The sequence below is a fragment of the Aquarana catesbeiana genome, linkage group LG05 (assembly GCF_042186555.1).
Source record: "Aquarana catesbeiana isolate 2022-GZ linkage group LG05, ASM4218655v1, whole genome shotgun sequence".
In the NCBI taxonomy this organism is placed as follows: Eukaryota; Metazoa; Chordata; class Amphibia; order Anura; family Ranidae; genus Aquarana; species Aquarana catesbeiana.
Window position 1 is genome coordinate 479961981 of NC_133328.1, and position 18333 is coordinate 479980313.

An 18333-nucleotide genomic window follows, 5' to 3' on the forward strand; every position below is an offset into this window, starting at 1 on the left:
GAAGGCAGTGTTTGAACTGGATCCTAAACAAATTAATGGACTGCTGTGCCAGTGCAAATTCAAACTGCATATGTGTGAACCTAGGAGTTGCAAACCCTTCCATATACGGTACCTAGAGTGGTGACCTATGTAAGTTGTACCAATTTATCTGTAGTCTTTACATCCCTTCAAAGTACAGAATTTATTAGGGTTGCACCAATACCACTTTAAGGCCAAGTACAAGCACAGATACTTTTTTTTTAGGTTAACTGACAGTGGCACTAATATGCAGCACTGATGAGGCGTGGACTGTCAGTAGGTTTTTCTTTTTTTTTTTAATTTATATATTTTTTTTTACAATGCTTTTAATTTTTAAATATTACAATTCTCTTTTTTTTTTTTTATATATATCAGCCCGGTTGTGGGGTGGCTTTGGTGAGATATCAGGGTTCAAACCCCTGACATCTCCCCTTTGAGACATAGAAAGGGACTGAGGGCACAGATAACCCAGTCCCTTTCTCTGCAGCCTCAGCTGCGCTGAAGATGAAATGGAGAGGAGCCGCTGCCTCCTGTCCATTCATAAACTGAAGCATCATAAACACAGTTGACATTTACTGGCTCCTTCCTCCGCTCTCCATCGTGACAGATCTGGGATAGGGAGGGACCGGAGGACACAGAGGGGGAGCGGAGGAGGACCCGGGAGCAGTTACAAGCACCAATCTTCCTGTATACTTTTCAATAAAGCAGCTGAAAGCCACAGGAGGGAGAGGAGGAGAAGCAGCTGTCAGCTGCTTTACTGAAAGCTATATAGGGAGATCGGTGCTTGTAACTCCCCACACCAGTCACCTGTGAGGCTGCCCAGGCATCGGATAAAGCATCGGAGCATTTGCATGAGCTACGAGTACTCGGTATAACCCTAGAATTTATAAAGCTTATGTGAGCTTCCAGATTACACTATGCAGATTTCAGTAAGGAGAGCTCTGAGAGCTGATTGGAGGGAAGGGACACACCCCCCTTCACAGAACACACAGGAACAGAGCTGAGGATATCTGCTGGAGGCCCCTCCCCTGTCACCATTTTTCTCTTGGTGTCAGGAAAACTGGTCAGAAGGGACTCATGCTGATAGCAGAGGAATGAAGTAGCAGACAGAAAGGAGACTGTGCTCTGGATTGAGACAAGTAGACACTATAGAGGAATATGCTTTGTTCATATTTTATTTCTGAGCTTTACAACTACTTTACGCATTACCCCTTCCCATGTACAGAGCACACTCTAATGCTCCAAGTCACACTACCATTAAAAGCAGTCATTTGAGACACGTTTACCACTCCTCGAACACCTTGTAAAGCAGTCCGTATTAGATTATATGGACAGCACACAGAGCCATTCACATTATGAAAACATGAAGAGTTTGTGTCTCATTGCGTTGCTGCATTTCATAAATGAGGCTTCATGTCCAGTTTAAAAGGAGTTGAAGCAGCTCAACTCCTTCCATTCAAGTCTATGGTAATGCAGGATGAAACATGTCAGCACACATTTGTGGTGCATTAGGCCTGGTTCACAACTACAAAACAAAACAAAAAAAATAGGAGTCTTGGGTGCGTTTTTAACGTGCATTAACCACTTGCTGACCAGCCACCATCATTATACTGCGGCAGGTCGGCACGATCCCACGAATCGTCATAGCTGTACGTCGGCTCCTTTAAGCGGGATAGCAGGTGCGCTCCCGCTGCACTGCAGGGGTTCCGATGTGCATGGCCGGCGGTCGCGAATTATATAAATTGCAGATCACCGCCTTTACTAAATAAAAAATCAGGGCTGAAACAACTAATCGATTATGAAAATGGTTGTCAACTGTTTAACTGTCGATTAACCGGCCAGCCGATTATTTGGCCTGCATACAGAATGCATTATTTGTTTACATATCAGGAAATACAGTGCAGCACACATACAGCTCAATACACCACCCATACATGTCAGGAAGTGCCTGAGAACTTGTGAATGTGAAAGGAGCAATGCCTCATGGAACATGTAGTCCTGGGCAGGAAGTGAGTGGGTCTAAAAGCAGAAGTTTTTTTACCTTGCTATAGGGGCACATTATACTATAAATTTGCAGCACTCTAAAGGCAGGAGGAGCCAGAGGCATCGGTGGGGGACCCCAGAAGAGACGAATCGGGGCTGCTCTGTGCAAAACCATTACACAGAGCAGGTAAGTATACCATGTTTGTTTTAAAAAAAAAAAAAAAAAATATGACTTTAAAGATTGTGCAGGGAAGATCAGCATTTAAAGTAAACTTTTACATGGAGGCATTAAGTATATATGAAGCCGCTGCGCTTAGGACCGAGTGTAAGGTATGCAGCCCCCCTAAAAAAGCTTCCCAAAGGAGACTCCGCAAAATGTTTAACTTATATACTGGGGTATGGCGCTCCCTTTAGGATAATGGGGTAGTGTGGTAGGGGGGGGTTTATGTATAATTCCTTGTACCTAGAATCAGTTTTGACTTCAATTATACCCCTATTGGTGGTACAAAATACCATCAACCCTATAAAGTGCAGAAACTTAATGTGCAATAGTGCAATCTTCAGTGAACCATTTCATAATTCATACATGTGATCACGTTAAAAAAAAAAAAAAAAATATATATATATAATTTTTTTTTTTTTTAACGTGATCACATGTATGAATTATGAAATGGTTCACTGAAGATTGCACTATTGCACATTAAGTTTCTGCACTTTATAGGGTTGATGGTATTTTGTACCACCAATAGGGGTATAATTGAAGTCAAAACTGGTTCTAGGTACAAGGAATTATACATAAACCCCCCCTGCCACACTACCCCATTATCCTAAAGGGAGCGCCATACCCCAGTATACAAGTTAAACATTTTACATGGAGGCAAGCCACATTACGTGGGAGCAGGGCACATTTCAAGGAGGCAGGGCACATTACATGTGCCCCAGTGTGAATGGGGTCTAAATAAAAAATGTGATCTCTGAGTCTGATGATATTTACCAGATTCAACCTCCAATAGTATATACAGTATATCTCTTCTGTCTGTTACTCTCAGAGTGGATTAGAGATTTTGCTCCCTAATCATATAGTTGATTATTTATATTTACCACTGCATATAGATTTTGAAGAATAAATTGCCTTTTTTTAAAACTTTACATATTAAAAATTATACACCACACTTTTAAGGTTATTATCCGATTAATCGAAGCAATAATCGGCCAACTAATCGATTATGAAAATAATCATTAGTTGCAGCCCTATAAAAAATAAAATAAAAATGCCATAAATCTTTCCCCTATTTTGTAGATGCTATAACTTTTGCGCAAACCAATCAATATACGCTTACTGCGATTTTTATTACCAAAAATATGTATTAGAATACACATCGGCCTAAAGTGAGGAAAAAAAGATTAGGAGATATTTATTATAGCAAAAAGTACAAAATATTGTGGTTTTTTTTTCAAAATTGTCGGTCTTTTTTGGTTTATAGCCAAAAATATAAAAACCGCAGAGATGATCAAATACCACCAAAAGAAAGCTCTATTTGTGGAGGGGGGGGGGGGACGCGATTATGTGCATGCATCCCTGTTCCTTTGGTGGCGGCGTGTCACGGAGACACCGCTCGCCACCGAGGGGGGGTGAACAGCCATGATGAAGTCACGGCCGATCACAGATGGTAACGCCCCACTTTGCACGCCGCATCAGTGGCGGCGTGTTCCCGGGAACACTGCTAGTCACCGACGCTGGTAAACAGCCATTGAACGGAGGCTGTTAACCACGTGATCGGCTGTGATCCTTTCACAGCCGATCACTAAAAGTAAACAGAGCGGTAACGAGATGTAACCGGGTTCTCCTCACACACCGATCATGTGTGAGAAGGAGATTGCAGTAACATCTTGTTACCCCTTACAGTGTACACCAATCACACTGATTAGTAGCCGAGTACCTGTCACTGCCGTCTAGAGTACCCGAATACCAGTCACCAGCCCATCAGAGTACCTATTTGCGGCCCATGCCTCATAGAATATACGTTGGGGTGTTTGCTTTCCAAAATGGGGTCGTTTTGTGGGTTATTCAATTGTCCTGGTGCTCAAGGACCTTTAAAGGGGTGATAGGTAGGAAAAAAACAAGATGTGCAATTTATGCTCCTAGAACGCCTGAAGGTACTACTTCAATGTTGGGCCTCTGTATGTGGCCAGGCTCTGTAAAAGTCTCACACATGTGGTATCGTCATACTCGGGAAGAGTAGCAGAATATATTTTGGGGTGTAATTTGTTGTATGCATATTATGTGTGTGAGAAATAACCTGATTATATGACAATTTTGTAAAAAAAAAAAAAAAAAAAAAAACACACCACACACATCTTCATTTTGCAAAGAATTGTGGGAAAAAAAATTACAACTTAAAAAAACTCACCATGCTACTTACTTAATACCTTGGAATGTCTACTTTCTAATAAGGGGTCATTTGGGGGGGTGTTTGTACTTTCCTGACTTGTTAGACTCAAGAAATGAGATACACCTGATGTACTGAAGGCCTGATCAGATGTGATCAATTTTCAGTGATTGGCAATCTAGTTTATAGACTCTAAGGCTGGCCATACATTATACAATTTTCTTATTCAATTTTCTCTTAGATTTACCAAAACCATATAATATGAGGTCAAACCTAAACACTTCCAATGTGTATGCAATCAGGTAGGCCCTTGCACTACACAGTTGAAGGTAAATCTAAAGAAAATTGAATAAGAAAATTGTATAGTGTATGGCCAGCCTAAGTTTCACAAAGACCAAAATAATATACACTATTTTGGGGTATTTTTACCAAAGATATGTAGCAGTATAAATGTTGGCCAAAATGTATGAGGAAAAATTACTAAATTAGCAAAATTTTATGACAGAAACAAAGAAAAAGGCATTTTTTTTCACAAAAGTTTTTTTTTTTTTTAATTTATAGCACAAAAAATAAAAAACCCACTACTGATTAAATACCACCAAAATAAAGCTCTATTTGTGTGAAAAAAGGACGCAAATTTCATATGGGTACAGTGTTGCATGACTGAGCAATTGTCAAAGTGTGAGAGCGCTGAAAGCTGAAAATTGGTCTGGGCAGGAAGGGGGTGTAAGTGCCCTGTATTGAAGTGGTTAAGGTTATTCAGGTCTGCCCTACCAGCCTGATCATAGGCTAAGGTAATAGTCTGCTTGATCCATCTTGCTATGGATGCTTTAGACACTTGCTGACCCTTCTTCTGGCCAGAAAAACTAATTAATAAGTGGCTGGACCTGCTAAACTCTTTTACTCTATCTAAATAGGTCAACAGACAACGTCTGACATCTAAACAATGAAAAGGAACTTTCTTTCTTGTTCTGAGGATTGGTACAAAACGAAGGAAGGACAATCTCTTGAGTTCTGTGGAACCTTGAGGCTACCTTCGGGAGGTACTGGGGGTCCTGTCTGAGTACACCCTGTCATCAAAATAATAGAAGAAAAAAAACAAAAAAAAAAAAAAAAAAAACGGCTCAAACTGTGCCATGGTTAGGGCTTCCAAGACTAGCGTAAGGTCCCAAGGCGGAAACTTGCTCATCTGCACTGGGTGCAGTCCATCTCTGGCTGACAAGAACCTCCTAAATCAGGGGGTCCAGAGCCAACCTCCTGTCCAAAAAACTGGACAAGGCTGCGACCTGAACTTTAAGTGTCTTGGTCGCCAACCCCTGATCCACGCCATCCTGGAGAAAGTCCAAGATGGCAGGGATCTCTTGTTGGGAAGCCCCCTACATCTGGCACCAGCGCGAGAAGACTCCCCAGACTTTGGCGTAAATACACCTGGTAACCGGCTTCCTGCTCAATAGAAGGGTGTCGATTACTCTCTCAGAACACCCCCTTTTTCACAGGCTCTCCCTTTCAAGAACCAAGCTGTCAGCCTGAAGAAGCCAGGATCTGGGTGTCAGACTAGGCCCTGAAGAAGGTGGTCCTGCCACGCCAGAAGGCGCTGAGGGGGAGCTACAAACCAATTTCCCAGAGAAGGGAACCAGGTCCTCTTGGGCCACCATGGAGCTATCAGAATCAGTTTGCCCTCTGACAGACTTAGCTTCTGCAGTATCCTCTGGATCAGAACTAAGGGGGGAAAGGCATATGCCAAGCGGAAGTCCCAAATTTGGGCCAGCACGTCTACCCACTCTGAACACCTTTCTCGAGAGAGTGAAAAGAATCTCTTCACTCTTCTGTTCCTTCTGCGTGCAAAAAGATCGATCTCTGGTTTGCCGACATACAAGGGAGAACACTTTGGGGTTCAATTCCCACTCCCCCTGGTGAATCAGTTGCCGACTGAGGTAGTCTGCTTCAACATTGTATGCCCCTTTTATATGTACTGCTGAGACAGAGGGGACTTTCTGCTCTGCCCACTCCAGGAGTTCCAGAGCCAGGGTCAGAAGAGCGCGACATCTGGTGCCTCCCTGATGATTCAGGAAGGCCACCACGGTTGCGTTGTCAGAAAGGATCTGGACCTCCTCGCCCTTGATTCTTTCCTCAAAGGCCCTTAAGGCCTCTCTGACTGCCAGGAGTTCCCAGAAGTTGGAGGAAGCACTCTGGGCTTGGTTCCAGGCGCCCTGGGCTCGAAGTTCCTCTAAATGGGCCCGCCCAAGCACTTGCATCCGTTGTTGCCCTGAGGGGTTTGAGCCACCACTGCAGATACTACTTAACCTTTCCTGGAAAGGGAACCCTGTTGTCCAGCGTTCCTCTTTTCCCGTCCCAGGAGGATAGGAGAAATTGCTGGAGAGTCCTGGAATGGAGCTGAGCCCATGGGATACAGGATGTCATCAACTCAAGAACTCTCATGACTCTTCTGTAAGAGACCTCTTCTAATTCTAGAAGGGATGCTACTGCTGCAATGAGGCCCTTTACTTTACCCTGGGGCAAAACAAGCTTCTGTGCTATTGAATCCACCCGGAATCCTAGTTAGACCTTGGTCTGGGCAGGAACAAGCGAGGACTTTTCCTGGCTGATAATCCACCCCAGGGACTCCAAGGTACTCACTAATTTGGCCAGGTCGGAGAGAACGAGATCTCGACTCTGGTTGTAAACCAGTATGTCATCAAGATAGGGGGATCAGCGTTTCCCCTTGGAGATGGAGGAATGCAACCACCTCTGCCAGGATCTTTGTAAACACTCTCGGACTGGCTGCCAGTCCAAAGGGTAGGGCAGAGAACTGCCAGTGCTGCACTCCCTGCTCCAAGGGTATCCCGAACCTTAGAAAGGCCTGGTGCTCTGGAAAATAGGGACATGAAGATAGGCATCCTTCAAGTCTATCGTTACCATAGCTACATCCTTCCGCAGGTACTTTCTGAGAGTAGAGATGCTTTTCATGTGGAACATTTTCTAATGCAGGAACCTGTTTAACCTTCTTAGATTATGAGGTGGTATTTTCCCAAGGTTTTGGGACTACAAAGATGCGGGAATAAAATCCCTGCCTGCACTGTTCTGCTGGTACTGGCACTATAACCCCTGCTCCGCTAGTTGTTTGACACAGTGTAAAAGACCCACTGCTTTCTGAGTGTCCCTGGGTAAGTGGGTTAAAAGGAAACTTGGGGGAGGTGAGGACAGTAACACCAATCTGTAACCCTCTCTTACTATCTAAAGGATGTGGGGACTCCGAGTAATCCTTTCCTACTGAGACAGAAAGTCTTCCCCTCACCCTTACTTCACTTGGAATCCTTGTCAGCAGACTTCTGGCTGGGGAAGAGAAGACCTCCCTTCTGCTTGCCTTGACCCCCCCCCCCCCCCCACACACACACACCTGGTAACGGTACCTTCCTTTTTATCTCTAAACCGGTTTTTAGCCTGGGGGCCCTCGAAAAAAAAAAAAGTTTCCCCTCCTTAGGTTTTATGGTTAACTTCTTGCCTTTCTCTGTAGACCTAGAAAGGGCCTGAACCAACCCAGTGCGGAAGAGCAGGGAACCCTCAAATGGAAGACCACACAGCCAAATGTTAGAAGTTGTTGTCCCCATCCCAGGTCTTGACCCGCAAAGCTCTCCTTGTGAAATTCAAAAGGGCACCGGTTTTGGCAGTCGTACGCACTACGTTTCGACTGCTGCATCCGCCAGGTAGGCTACTGCCCTACCAATCACCTCTAAAGAAACCAAGACTTGTTTGGACTGAGGCTCGCAACACAGGCTCCTTCAACTCCCTCAGAATGATATCCTTAAGGGCCTGGTGGATCAGGAGGACTTTGGATCGGGGCTTTACCAAGCCTCTATACAGCCTATCTTGTGCGGACACCAGTGCTGCGGGATCCTGAATCTCTTCTGATGCATACACTGCCCTAAGAAGGCCCTCCATATCATCAGTTATGCCTGCCTGGTCTGGAGTCCTCCTCCTGACTGTCCTTAATGCCCTCATCAGAACCACTCTGATCGGGGGATTCAGCGTCCTCCTCCAAGTCCTGAGTTGGGAGAGGTCTCAGGGGTTCCGGACACCTAAGTCCACTACCCTCTGCTCTGTTAGAGGAGGAGCCCCCCTGGGAGGAAGAACCCTCTCTGCTAGTGTGGGGTTCAGGGTCCCTAGCCTTGAGGGTTGCTTCGAAAGCTTTAAGGGTTGTCAGCATCGCCGACCGAACGGAGAGAAAGTCTTTCAGAACCTGAGAGGTTTTTTCCCCACTAGCTTGTGGATACACTTGTAACAAAAAGGTTTAGAGTGATCCTGTGGTAATTTATCATTACAATAGCCGCATCTTTTAGAGTGGGAAGGGGCTTTAGGACGGCTGGCGACCACCAGGGCAGTACCGTCCTCCCCTATAAAAGACACATATGCAACTTAGAAAGCAATGCCCTTGCTATGTCCCACATAAGAGTCGGGGTCCTCAGCCCCCATCATCATCTCCCCTGCCAGCTAGGTCGACTCCCCCCTTGTGGTCTCCTCTAATGCTGTGGCCGCTGAGGGAACTCTCCTCTCTTTCCATCTTGTCACCAGAGTCTTCCAACCCTTGCTGAGACTGGTGCTGATACTCAGGTAAGACCATGTGGACGCCTGGCTCCACCGTCGGTCAGACCTCCGCTCCCAGCTCAGAACACCGCAGCAATTATGCTGAAGCCCCAGATCGGAAGTGACCCGGGGAGGCATGGCGACGTCATTCCTCTTCCTGTACCCGGCAAGATGACACCAAATCCTCTCAGCCCAGCCGAACGGCATCATCCTTCACTGCTAGATGCCCCCGCAACCCTCTGCAGGAGTATGCCGCACCCAGCGCCCTGAGGGAGACCCGACCGCTAGCTTCCAATCGCTGAACGCACAGGTAAGGTGGGAGGAACAGGAAAATGGTCCCTGAAGTTCTGGGTACTCCACTGTACCCAGGGTCCTTAAGCTCGCAGGGGGGCTCTTCCCAAATCAGCCGCCCCCCTGAGAAAATGGGGAGATCCCCCCGGAAGGGCAAGCCCTATCGGACTCAAAGGCTTCACAAGCCCGCGACCCAGGGGGAGAACACCAGCCCACGGCTTTGGGTCTTTTAGAAAAAAAACTGTTTCGCTGTGGGGAAACACAATCAAGGAGCACAGGGAGGGGCGGGGGTTTTAACCTCTTTGTTGATTGTGTTTCCTGTCAGGTGGGACCAGTCATGTCTCAGGGTGCCATCCTGGAAGATGGCTTGAGAAATTGGCCTGGTCATTGAGCAGCCAAATTTTCCGGGGCTAAAGTGTTTAATGCTAGAGTTAGGTTTGTTCAGGGTCAGTGTTTCCAGCAAGTATGAAAAAGGCTGCGGAGAATAGGATCAGGGGGCGAGAATGATGGACCCCCGTGTACACCACCCTAGAGGCTGGGGCCCTTCTGTACCCCTGTCTATGGAGGGAAAGGCTGCTCTGAGATGTCAGTGCAGGGTCCTCCTGTACCCCTATGGAGGGAAAGGCTGCTCTGAGATGTCAGTGTGGGGTCCTCCTGTACCCCTATGGAGGGAAAGGCTGCTCTGAGATGTCAGTGTGGGGTCCTCCTGTACCACTGTCTATGGAGGGAAAGGCTGCTCTGAGATATTAGTGTGGGGCCCTTCTGTACCCCTATCTACGGAGGGAAAGGCTGCTCTGAGGTGTCAGTGTGGGGTCCTCCTGTGCCACTGTCTATTGAGGGAAAGGCTGCTCTGAGGTGTCAGTGTGGGGCCCTTCTGTACCCCTATGGAGGGAAAGGCTGCTCTGAGGTGTCAGTGTGGGGCCCTTCTTTACCCCTATGGAGGGAAAGGCTGCTCTGAGGTGTCAGTGTGGGGCCCTTCTTTACCCCTATGGAGGGAAAGGCTGCTCTGAGGTGTCAGTGTGGGGCCCTTCTGTACCCCTATGGAGGGAAAGGCTGCTCTGAGGTGTCAGTGTGGGGCCCTTCTGTACCACTATGGAGGGAAAGGCTGCTCTGAGGTGTCAGTGTGGGGCCCTTCTGTACCACTATGGAGGGAAAGGCTGCTCTGAGGTGTCAGTGTGGGGCCATTCTGTACCACTATGGAGGGAAAGGCTGCTCTGAGGTGTCAGTGTGGGGCCCTTCTGTACCCCTATGGAGGGAAAGGCTGCTCTGTGGTGTCAGTGTGGGGCCCTTCTGTACCCCTATGGAGGGAAAGGCTGCTCTGAGGTGTCAGTGTGGGGCCCTTCTGTACCCCTATGGAGGGAAAGGCTGCTCTGAGGTGTCAGTGTGGGGCCCTTCTGTACCACTATGGAGGGAAAGGCTGCTCTGAGGTGTCAGTGTGGGGCCATTCTGTACCACTATGGAGGGAAAGGCTGCTCTGAGGTGTCAGTGTGGGGCCCTTCTGTACCCCTATCTATGGAGGGAAAGGCTGCTCTGAGATGTCAGTGTGGGGCCCTTCTGTACCCCTATCTATGGAGGGAAAGGCTGCTCTGAGATGTCAGTGTGGGGTCCTCCTGTACCCCTATGGAGGGAAAGGCTGCTCTGAGATGTCAGTGTGGGGTCCTCCTGTACCCCTGTCTATGGAGGGAAAAGCTGGCCTGAGGTGTCATTGTTCTGCAGATATAAATAAAGTTGGGGTCTCCACTCACAGGATAAACCTACACGCTCAGCTGAGCCCATCCCCCTCTCTATCCTCATGTCCCATAGGTAGTGTGTGACCAGACCCCGGATAACAATCGTCCCTCCTTTGTGTCTCACCTTCTGGATGGCAGCCGGGGTTATCTCCCCCTTCCCCCGCTGCCGGGGAGCTGCAAAGGCCACCGACATGTCACCGCAGAGGCCGAGCACAGCACACACCGAGCGGACACCACACCGGAGGAAGAAAGCTGGAGCTGAGCACCGTCCCCGCGCCGAGATACTGCCAGACCCCCGGCCTGTACCACCTTCAACATTGACGGGGGAGGAGGATTACACTTCCAGCTTCCGCCTCAGTTATTCATGCCTCACCTAGGGGCATTCACTAACCCTTATCTAGCGCATAGGAATACGAGCGGCCCGGGGGGTCACATAGGTGACAGTTTAGTCGTAAGAGTTCCTAAATCCTTACATACAAATTCATACACCCCCCTGACGTCACTTGGGTCAGGTCCGGTCATCCCAGAATCCATCGAGGCATGAGTAACGCGCACTTGGTACAGTCTTGGGGAGGGGGTGCGGGTATAATTCAATCAATGTGTCATGTCTCTTCCCCTCGTATTTGAATGACGCGTTGCGATAGAGAACTGTACAGTGTTGTTATGTAGCCGTGATTGGCTTTATTTGTCTCCATTCAGGATGAAGAGTCGGTACGGCAATGTGATCTGATAGCGGGATTAGGCTGTGCTCTGTGGTGTTCTATAGAACAATTCCGGGCTGATAAATGGAAACGTGTGACCGCAACTCACTCTAATATCCATGACCGTGTTAACCACTGGACTATTGTGTGCCGGGCACACCCCTGTGTGGGCAATGGTCTAACCCAAATGTAATCGCCAACATTTGTCTTCATATTATGGGAGGAAACTGTCTCCGGAAAAATGGCCGTCGCTGTATAAAAAGTGCTGATAAGGGAAACGCCGACATTTTATGGAGGACTATCTGTAGAGGACACTTTGTGGTCCAATCTATGATGCTCGAATCGTCTTCATGTGATCTGAGCACCACGTGGTTAGGAGTTTGCGTGTAGGAGCGTACTCTGCGTGTGTCTCCTGTGCGGGGATTCTATTCTATTTATAATGAAATAAAGGGAATATTCCTAGCCAATGTTCTATCAGATTACCGCTACCCATTGGATTGTGCAATGGAAGTGACGTTCCGACCAATAATAAGTTACTGTCCCGGGCTACCTCTCAACTTTTTGAGATGGGAATGAGGGACACCTATCAGCAAAAGTATGCAGGCATAGGACATGCCCCTTGCCATGCCCCCTTAAAGGAGAATTGTACAAAAAAAACATGATTGGTTAAAGCCACAAGTGCTTTTTTTATTATTATACAGGATTTATATAGCGCCGACAGTTTACGCAGCGCTCTACAACATTAGGGCAGCTAGTACAATTACAATACAATTTAATACGGGGGGAATCAGAGAGCCCTGCTTACAATCTAGGAGGGAGGGTCAAGTTATACAAAAGGGTAATAGCTGTGGGGGATGAGCTAATGGAGAAAATAGTACAGTTGTTAAATGGAGGCAGAATAGGCTTCTCTGAAGAGGAAAGTTTTCAGGGATTGCATAAAAGTGGATACATTTGGAGACAGTCTGACAGATTGGGGTAGGGAATTCCAGAGGATGGGCGAGGCTCGGGGGAAGTCCTGAAGGCGGATATGGGAGGAGGTGATGAGGGAGTTAGAGAGCAGGAGATCTTGAGAGGAACGAAGAGGGCGATTAGGTTGGTATTTTGAGACTAGGCTAGTGATGTAACTGAGGGCAGGGTTGTGGATGGCTTTGTAACTTATTAGTATTTTGAATTTAATTCGATGGGCGAATGGCAGCCAATGTAGGGATTGGCAGAGAGGGGTAGCAGACACTGTGCTGTTTGTAAGGTAGATGAGTCTGGCAGCAGTATTCATGATAAACTGAAGGGGGATAGTCTATTTAAAGGTAAGCCAACGAGGAGGGAGTTGCAGTAGTCAAGGCGAGAGATAACCAGGGAGTGAATCAGGAGCTTTGTGGTTTCATTGGTTAGAAAGGGACGTAGTTTAGAGATGTTGCAGAGGTTGAGGCGGCAAGCTTTGGTAAGTGATTGGATGTGGGGCCGAAAGGAGAGTTCAGAGTCCAGGATAACACCTAGCACCCTGACATGTGGGGATGGGTGGATGGTTCATTGTTTGATGGAGTGAGTTGAGGGGTGGAGAGATAGATTTGTGTGTCATCAGCCTCTCACAGCTTTCAACATCATTTCTACGCTATCAGCTGACCCAGGGAAGAGGTGTAGATTGAAAATAAAAGAGGTCCAAGAACAGAACCTTGGGGGACCCCGACAGAGAAGGGAAGAGTAGTGGAGGAAATAGAAGTGTAAGTGACACTGAAGGTGTGTTGGGATAGGTAGGATGAGAGCCACTGAAGAGCACAGTCAGTCACAAAGACCAAAGGAGTAAAGTTTTTTGAGGAGGAGGGGGTGGTCAACCGTGTGAAAGGCAGCTGAAAGGTCCAGAAGTAGGAGTACAGAATAGTGTCCTTTGGTTTTTGCAGTTAGTAGGTCATTTGTGAGTTTTAAAAGAGCAGTTTCTGTGGAGTGTTAAGGGAGAAATCCAGATTGATGGGGATCAAGAAGGTTATTCTTAATGAGGTGGTCACTCAGTTGGTTGTAAACCAGGTGTTCAGGGAGTTTAGCGCAAAAGGTGAGCAAGGAGATAGGGCATAAATTGTTAAGATTGGTAGGGTCCAAATATGGGGGTGACCAGTGCATGTTTTAGAGCATTGGGGAAAATGCCAGGGTTGAGGGAGAGATTGAAGATGTGGGTTAAAGAGAGTAGAATAGAGTCAGAGGGCGACCGTAGTATTTGGGAGGGAATAGGGTCCAGGGGACAGGTGGTTAGGTGGGCATTAGAAAGGAGTTTAGTAACTTCATCTGTAGTAGCAGATTTGAATAAGGGAAGGGGAGTGTCAATTGTACCTATTGACATGGGGTGTTAACTGGGAGAGATACCTGTAGAGTGGAGATTTCATCACGGATTGTATCAATCTTATCTTTGAAGTGATTAGCGATCTCTTGGGCAGTGAGTGAGTCAGTGGGTGGAGGCGGTGGAGGACGAAGTAGAGAGTTGAAGGTAAAGAGTTTACGGGGACTGGATGAAAAGGTATTAATAAGAGTTGTAAAATAGGTCTGCTTGGCAGTGTGGAGGAAAGAATAGTATTTTTGGAGGGCAGATTTGTATTTGTTGAAGTCTTTGGGAGACTAAGGCCCCTTTCACACAGGGGCGGTGGCGGTAAAACAGCGCTATTTTTAGCGCTGTTTTACCGCGGTATTCGGCCGCTAGCGGTGCGGTTTTAATGGGCAGGAGCGGTGAATACACGGCTCCTTCACCGCTCCAAAGATGCGGCTTGCAGGAGATTTTTTCTTCTCCTGCCAGCGCACCGCTTCACTGTGAAAGCCCTCGGGCTTTCACACTGAACAAACAGCGGAGGCTGTTTTGGGGCGGTTTGCAGGCGGTATTTTTAGCGCAACAACGCCTGCAAACCGCCCCAGTGTGAAAGGGGCCGTAGTCTTGTTCGACAGAAGCTCAAGAGCATGATTATGTTTTTTGAGAATTTTAGTGTCATCTGTTTGCCAGGGTTGTAGGGGTCGAGCCCTGATTCTGCGTGTAGTGAGGGGAGCGAGCTTGTCCAGGGTGGAGGACAGGGATTTATCCAGATTTAGGCTCAGCAACTACAGGACATCAGCTGCTGATATGAACTGCTTTCTAATATGAGAAATTACCCAACACCAGGACTATCACAATTTTTTATAATTCCAAATAGTTCTAAGGGGCTTTTCAGTTATATTATTATATATAATTTGGAGTTTTTCGAGGCTTAGGGGTGCGGGATGCCGGATGGGGGGGGGGGGGGGAGAGGAAAGGGGAGGAGGAAAAAGATGGAGGGGAAGGAAGGGGGGAGGAAAGGGGAGGAGGAAGAAGAGGGAGGAGAAGGAAGGGGAGTAGGAAAGAAAGGGAAAAGAGAGAAAAGAGAGAAAAAGGGAAGGGTGAGTTGGAAGAGAAGGGGAGAGGAAGGAAAATAAGGGTATTACAGGATAGTTCCATTTTAGGTGTAAGTGTTTTGTCTTATTTAAATGTAATGTAAATGTTTATATGTATTTTTTGAAATGATATGAAAGTTTTATGTGTATAAAATAATTGAATAAAAATAATTGAACACAATTTTTATAATTTTAAATAGTTTGTTTTAGCGTTCTTTTATTTAATTACAATTTACAATTTTATGAGTTTGTTTTTTGAGTACTGCTTAAGCTAGAAAGAACCTACTCTCTTGGAACTTTTTTGCCATCTTTTTAAATATATATATGTGTGGGGGTTCTAAGAAATTTTTTAGCAAAAATACGGATTTTACCTTGTAAGCAACAAATGTCAGAAATAGACAGGCATGAAAGGGTTAAGCCGTCACTGTTACACTTTGAATGACGATTACTTAGGCATGCAACACTGTACCCAAATGAAATCTGTATCTTTCTTTGAGATAGACAGAGCTTTTTTTGGAGATATTTAAAGTGTTTATAAAGTCTTGTTTTTTTTTTCCCTTTAAAAATAACAAACATCGTTTCTATCCACTGTACTGGGTATCCCTAATATTTTGCATCCAAAAAATTGCTTACTGGGTATTTTTAGTGAATTAGCTGTTTCTACACACATTAAACGATTATTAGGCATTTTAAATATTTTCGCCAGAAAGACTGTTCTCCTGAGCTGGAAGGGAACCTCCCAACCCACTATAACTACCTGGCTTCAATTGATTAACCACTTACCGACCAGCCGCCATCATTATACGGCGGCAGGTCGGCTCTCCTGCGTGAATCGTCGTAGCTACAGAGCAGCTTGTGCAGGTGCAGTTGCTCGCACACGCTGCACACTGTGGGAGTGTGCCCGCGGGTCGGACCGACTAGGTGTCCGCCGGCGACCCGCGATCGCTTGGTACAGAGGCAGAACCTTTGTAAACAAGCAGATCCCTGTTCTGACAGGGGACATGACAGAGATCTCCTGTTCTCAGTCATCGGGAACAGCGATCTCTGTCATGTCCCTGGCAGCCCATCCCCCCTACAGTTAGAACACACCTAGGGAACACACTTAACTCCTTGATCACCCCCTAATGGTAACCCCTTCCCTGCCAGTGTAATTTTTACATTGATCAGTGCATTTTTATAGCACTGATCAATGTAATGATGTCACTGGTTCCCAAAAAGTGTCATTTGGGGTCAGATTTGTCCGCCGCAATGTTGCAGTCCCGCTAAAAAAAAAAATCGCAGATCACCGCCATTACTAGTAACAACAATAAAAAATATGAATAAAAGTCCCTAAATCTATCTCATAGTTTGTAGACTCAATAACTTTTGCACAAACTAATCAATATACGCCTATATTGCGATTTTATTAACCAAAAATATGTAGATATCAGCCTAAACTGATGAATAAATGTATTTTTTTTAAATATATATATTTCTTTGGATATGTAAAAAATTGGAAAAATTTTGTTGCATGTATACAATGACAATAAAGTCTATCTATCTATCTATCTATCTATCTATCTATCTATCTATCTATCTATCTATCTATCTATCTATCTATCTATCTATCTATCTATCTATCTATCTATCATTTTTGTTTGTTTATAGCGCAAAAAATAAAAACCGTAGAGGTGACCGATTACCACCAAAAGAAAGCTATATTTGTCGGAAAAAAAGGACGTCAATTTTGTTTGGGTACAGCGTCGTACAACCGCGCAATTGTCAGTTAAAGCGACGCAGTGTATCGCAAAAAATTGCCTGGTCATTAAGGGGGTAAATTCTTCCGGAGCTGAAGTTGTTAATAATGGTCTACCCTTATATAAGCTCAGTTTGAGCTATGAAAACAACTTCTCCTCTTTGATAAAATATGGAATAGATGGCTATTTAGTCTTCTTACCTTAGCACCTTTGAGCTCAGGAACTTAGTCTATGGTGCTGACATTTTTCTTCTCGCATGACTCAGTGACCTAATACTTGTGTTATATGTTATATCTTTTGCTATAAATCAGATCTAAGTTTTGCAGCTGTATTTTCATGTATGTATACATTATATGTGAGACTTCGGAGGCACAGTCTGGTTTTGGTTAGAACCTTTAATGTTTGTTGCTTATGTAAAATCTTAATAAACATATCTGAAATCCATGCCCAAGAGGGTTAAGGCAGTGCTGGAAAATAATGGTGGCCACACAAAATTCGGACATTTTCACTTAGGGGTGTACTCACTTTTGTTGCCAGCGGTTTAGACATTAATGGCTGTGTTTTGAGTTATTTTGAGGGGACAGCAAATTTACACTGTTATACAAGCTGTACACTCACTACATTACATTGTAGCAAAGTATCATTTCTTCAGTGTTGTCACATGAAAAGATATAATAAAATATTTACAAAAATGTGAGGGGTGTACTCACTTTTGTGAGATACTGTAGCTCCCAACTGTCCACTTTTGCTAATACCATAGGTTTCTCTCGGTCCCATCTCAAAAAGTTGGGAGGTATGTACACTGCATGCATATGCCACGGTTCTTGTACCCACAAAATACTCAAAGTACACTGCCACAAGTGAAAATCTCAAATTCATACAGTCATGGCACAAAATATTGGTAACCCTGCATTTCTGTCAGATAATGCACCACTTCATCCAGAAAACTGTTGCAATTAAAAATGTTTAGGCATTCTCATGATTATTTCTTGCGCTTGTATTCCTATGACATAAAAAAGTGGAGAAACAAAAAGCTAAATCTGACACATTCCACGCAAAACTCCAAAAATGCACTGGACAAAATTATTAATTATTATTATTAATCATTAATAATCAGTGAGTTTCTTACACCTCTCTACTGGAATTTTAGACCACTCTTGTTTCGCCATCTGCCTGGGTCTGTCATATTGGAAGGATTCCTTTTTCCCAATTGCTGTTCTGAGATCTATCCACAAGTGCTCTATGGGATTTAGATCTGGACTCATTGCTGCCCAGTTCAGTACTCTCATGCGCTTTGTCTTAAACCATTTGCGGGTAGCACAGTGGTATAGTGGGTAGCACTCTCGCCTAGCAGTAAAAAGGGTCACTGGTTCGAATTCCAACCACGACACTACCTGCCTGGAGTTTGCTTGCTCTCCTTGTGCCTGCGTGGATTTCCTCCGGGTACTCCGGCTTCCTCCCACACTCCAAATACATGCTGGTAGGTTAATTGGCTTCTGTCCTAAAATTGGCCCTAGTATAT

General features: G+C 45.6%; 1 protein-coding gene across 3 annotated transcripts in view; it reads right to left on the reverse strand.

Moving 5' to 3' along the window:
• The window catches only part of SS18 (SS18 subunit of BAF chromatin remodeling complex), a 92677-nt gene extending 81175 nt beyond the window's left edge, over positions 1-11502 (reverse strand). The window contains exon 1 of one of the 3 annotated variants that reach the window (XM_073631500.1): positions 11118-11502. In XM_073631500.1, coding sequence (XP_073487601.1) covers positions 11118-11186 — 69 coding nt within the window. In that variant the 5' untranslated portion in view covers positions 11187-11502. The remainder of the gene's footprint in view (positions 1-11117) is intronic. The other 2 variants (XM_073631502.1, XM_073631503.1) reach the window with 2 other exon arrangements.
• Positions 11503-18333: the final 6831 nt, after the last annotated feature.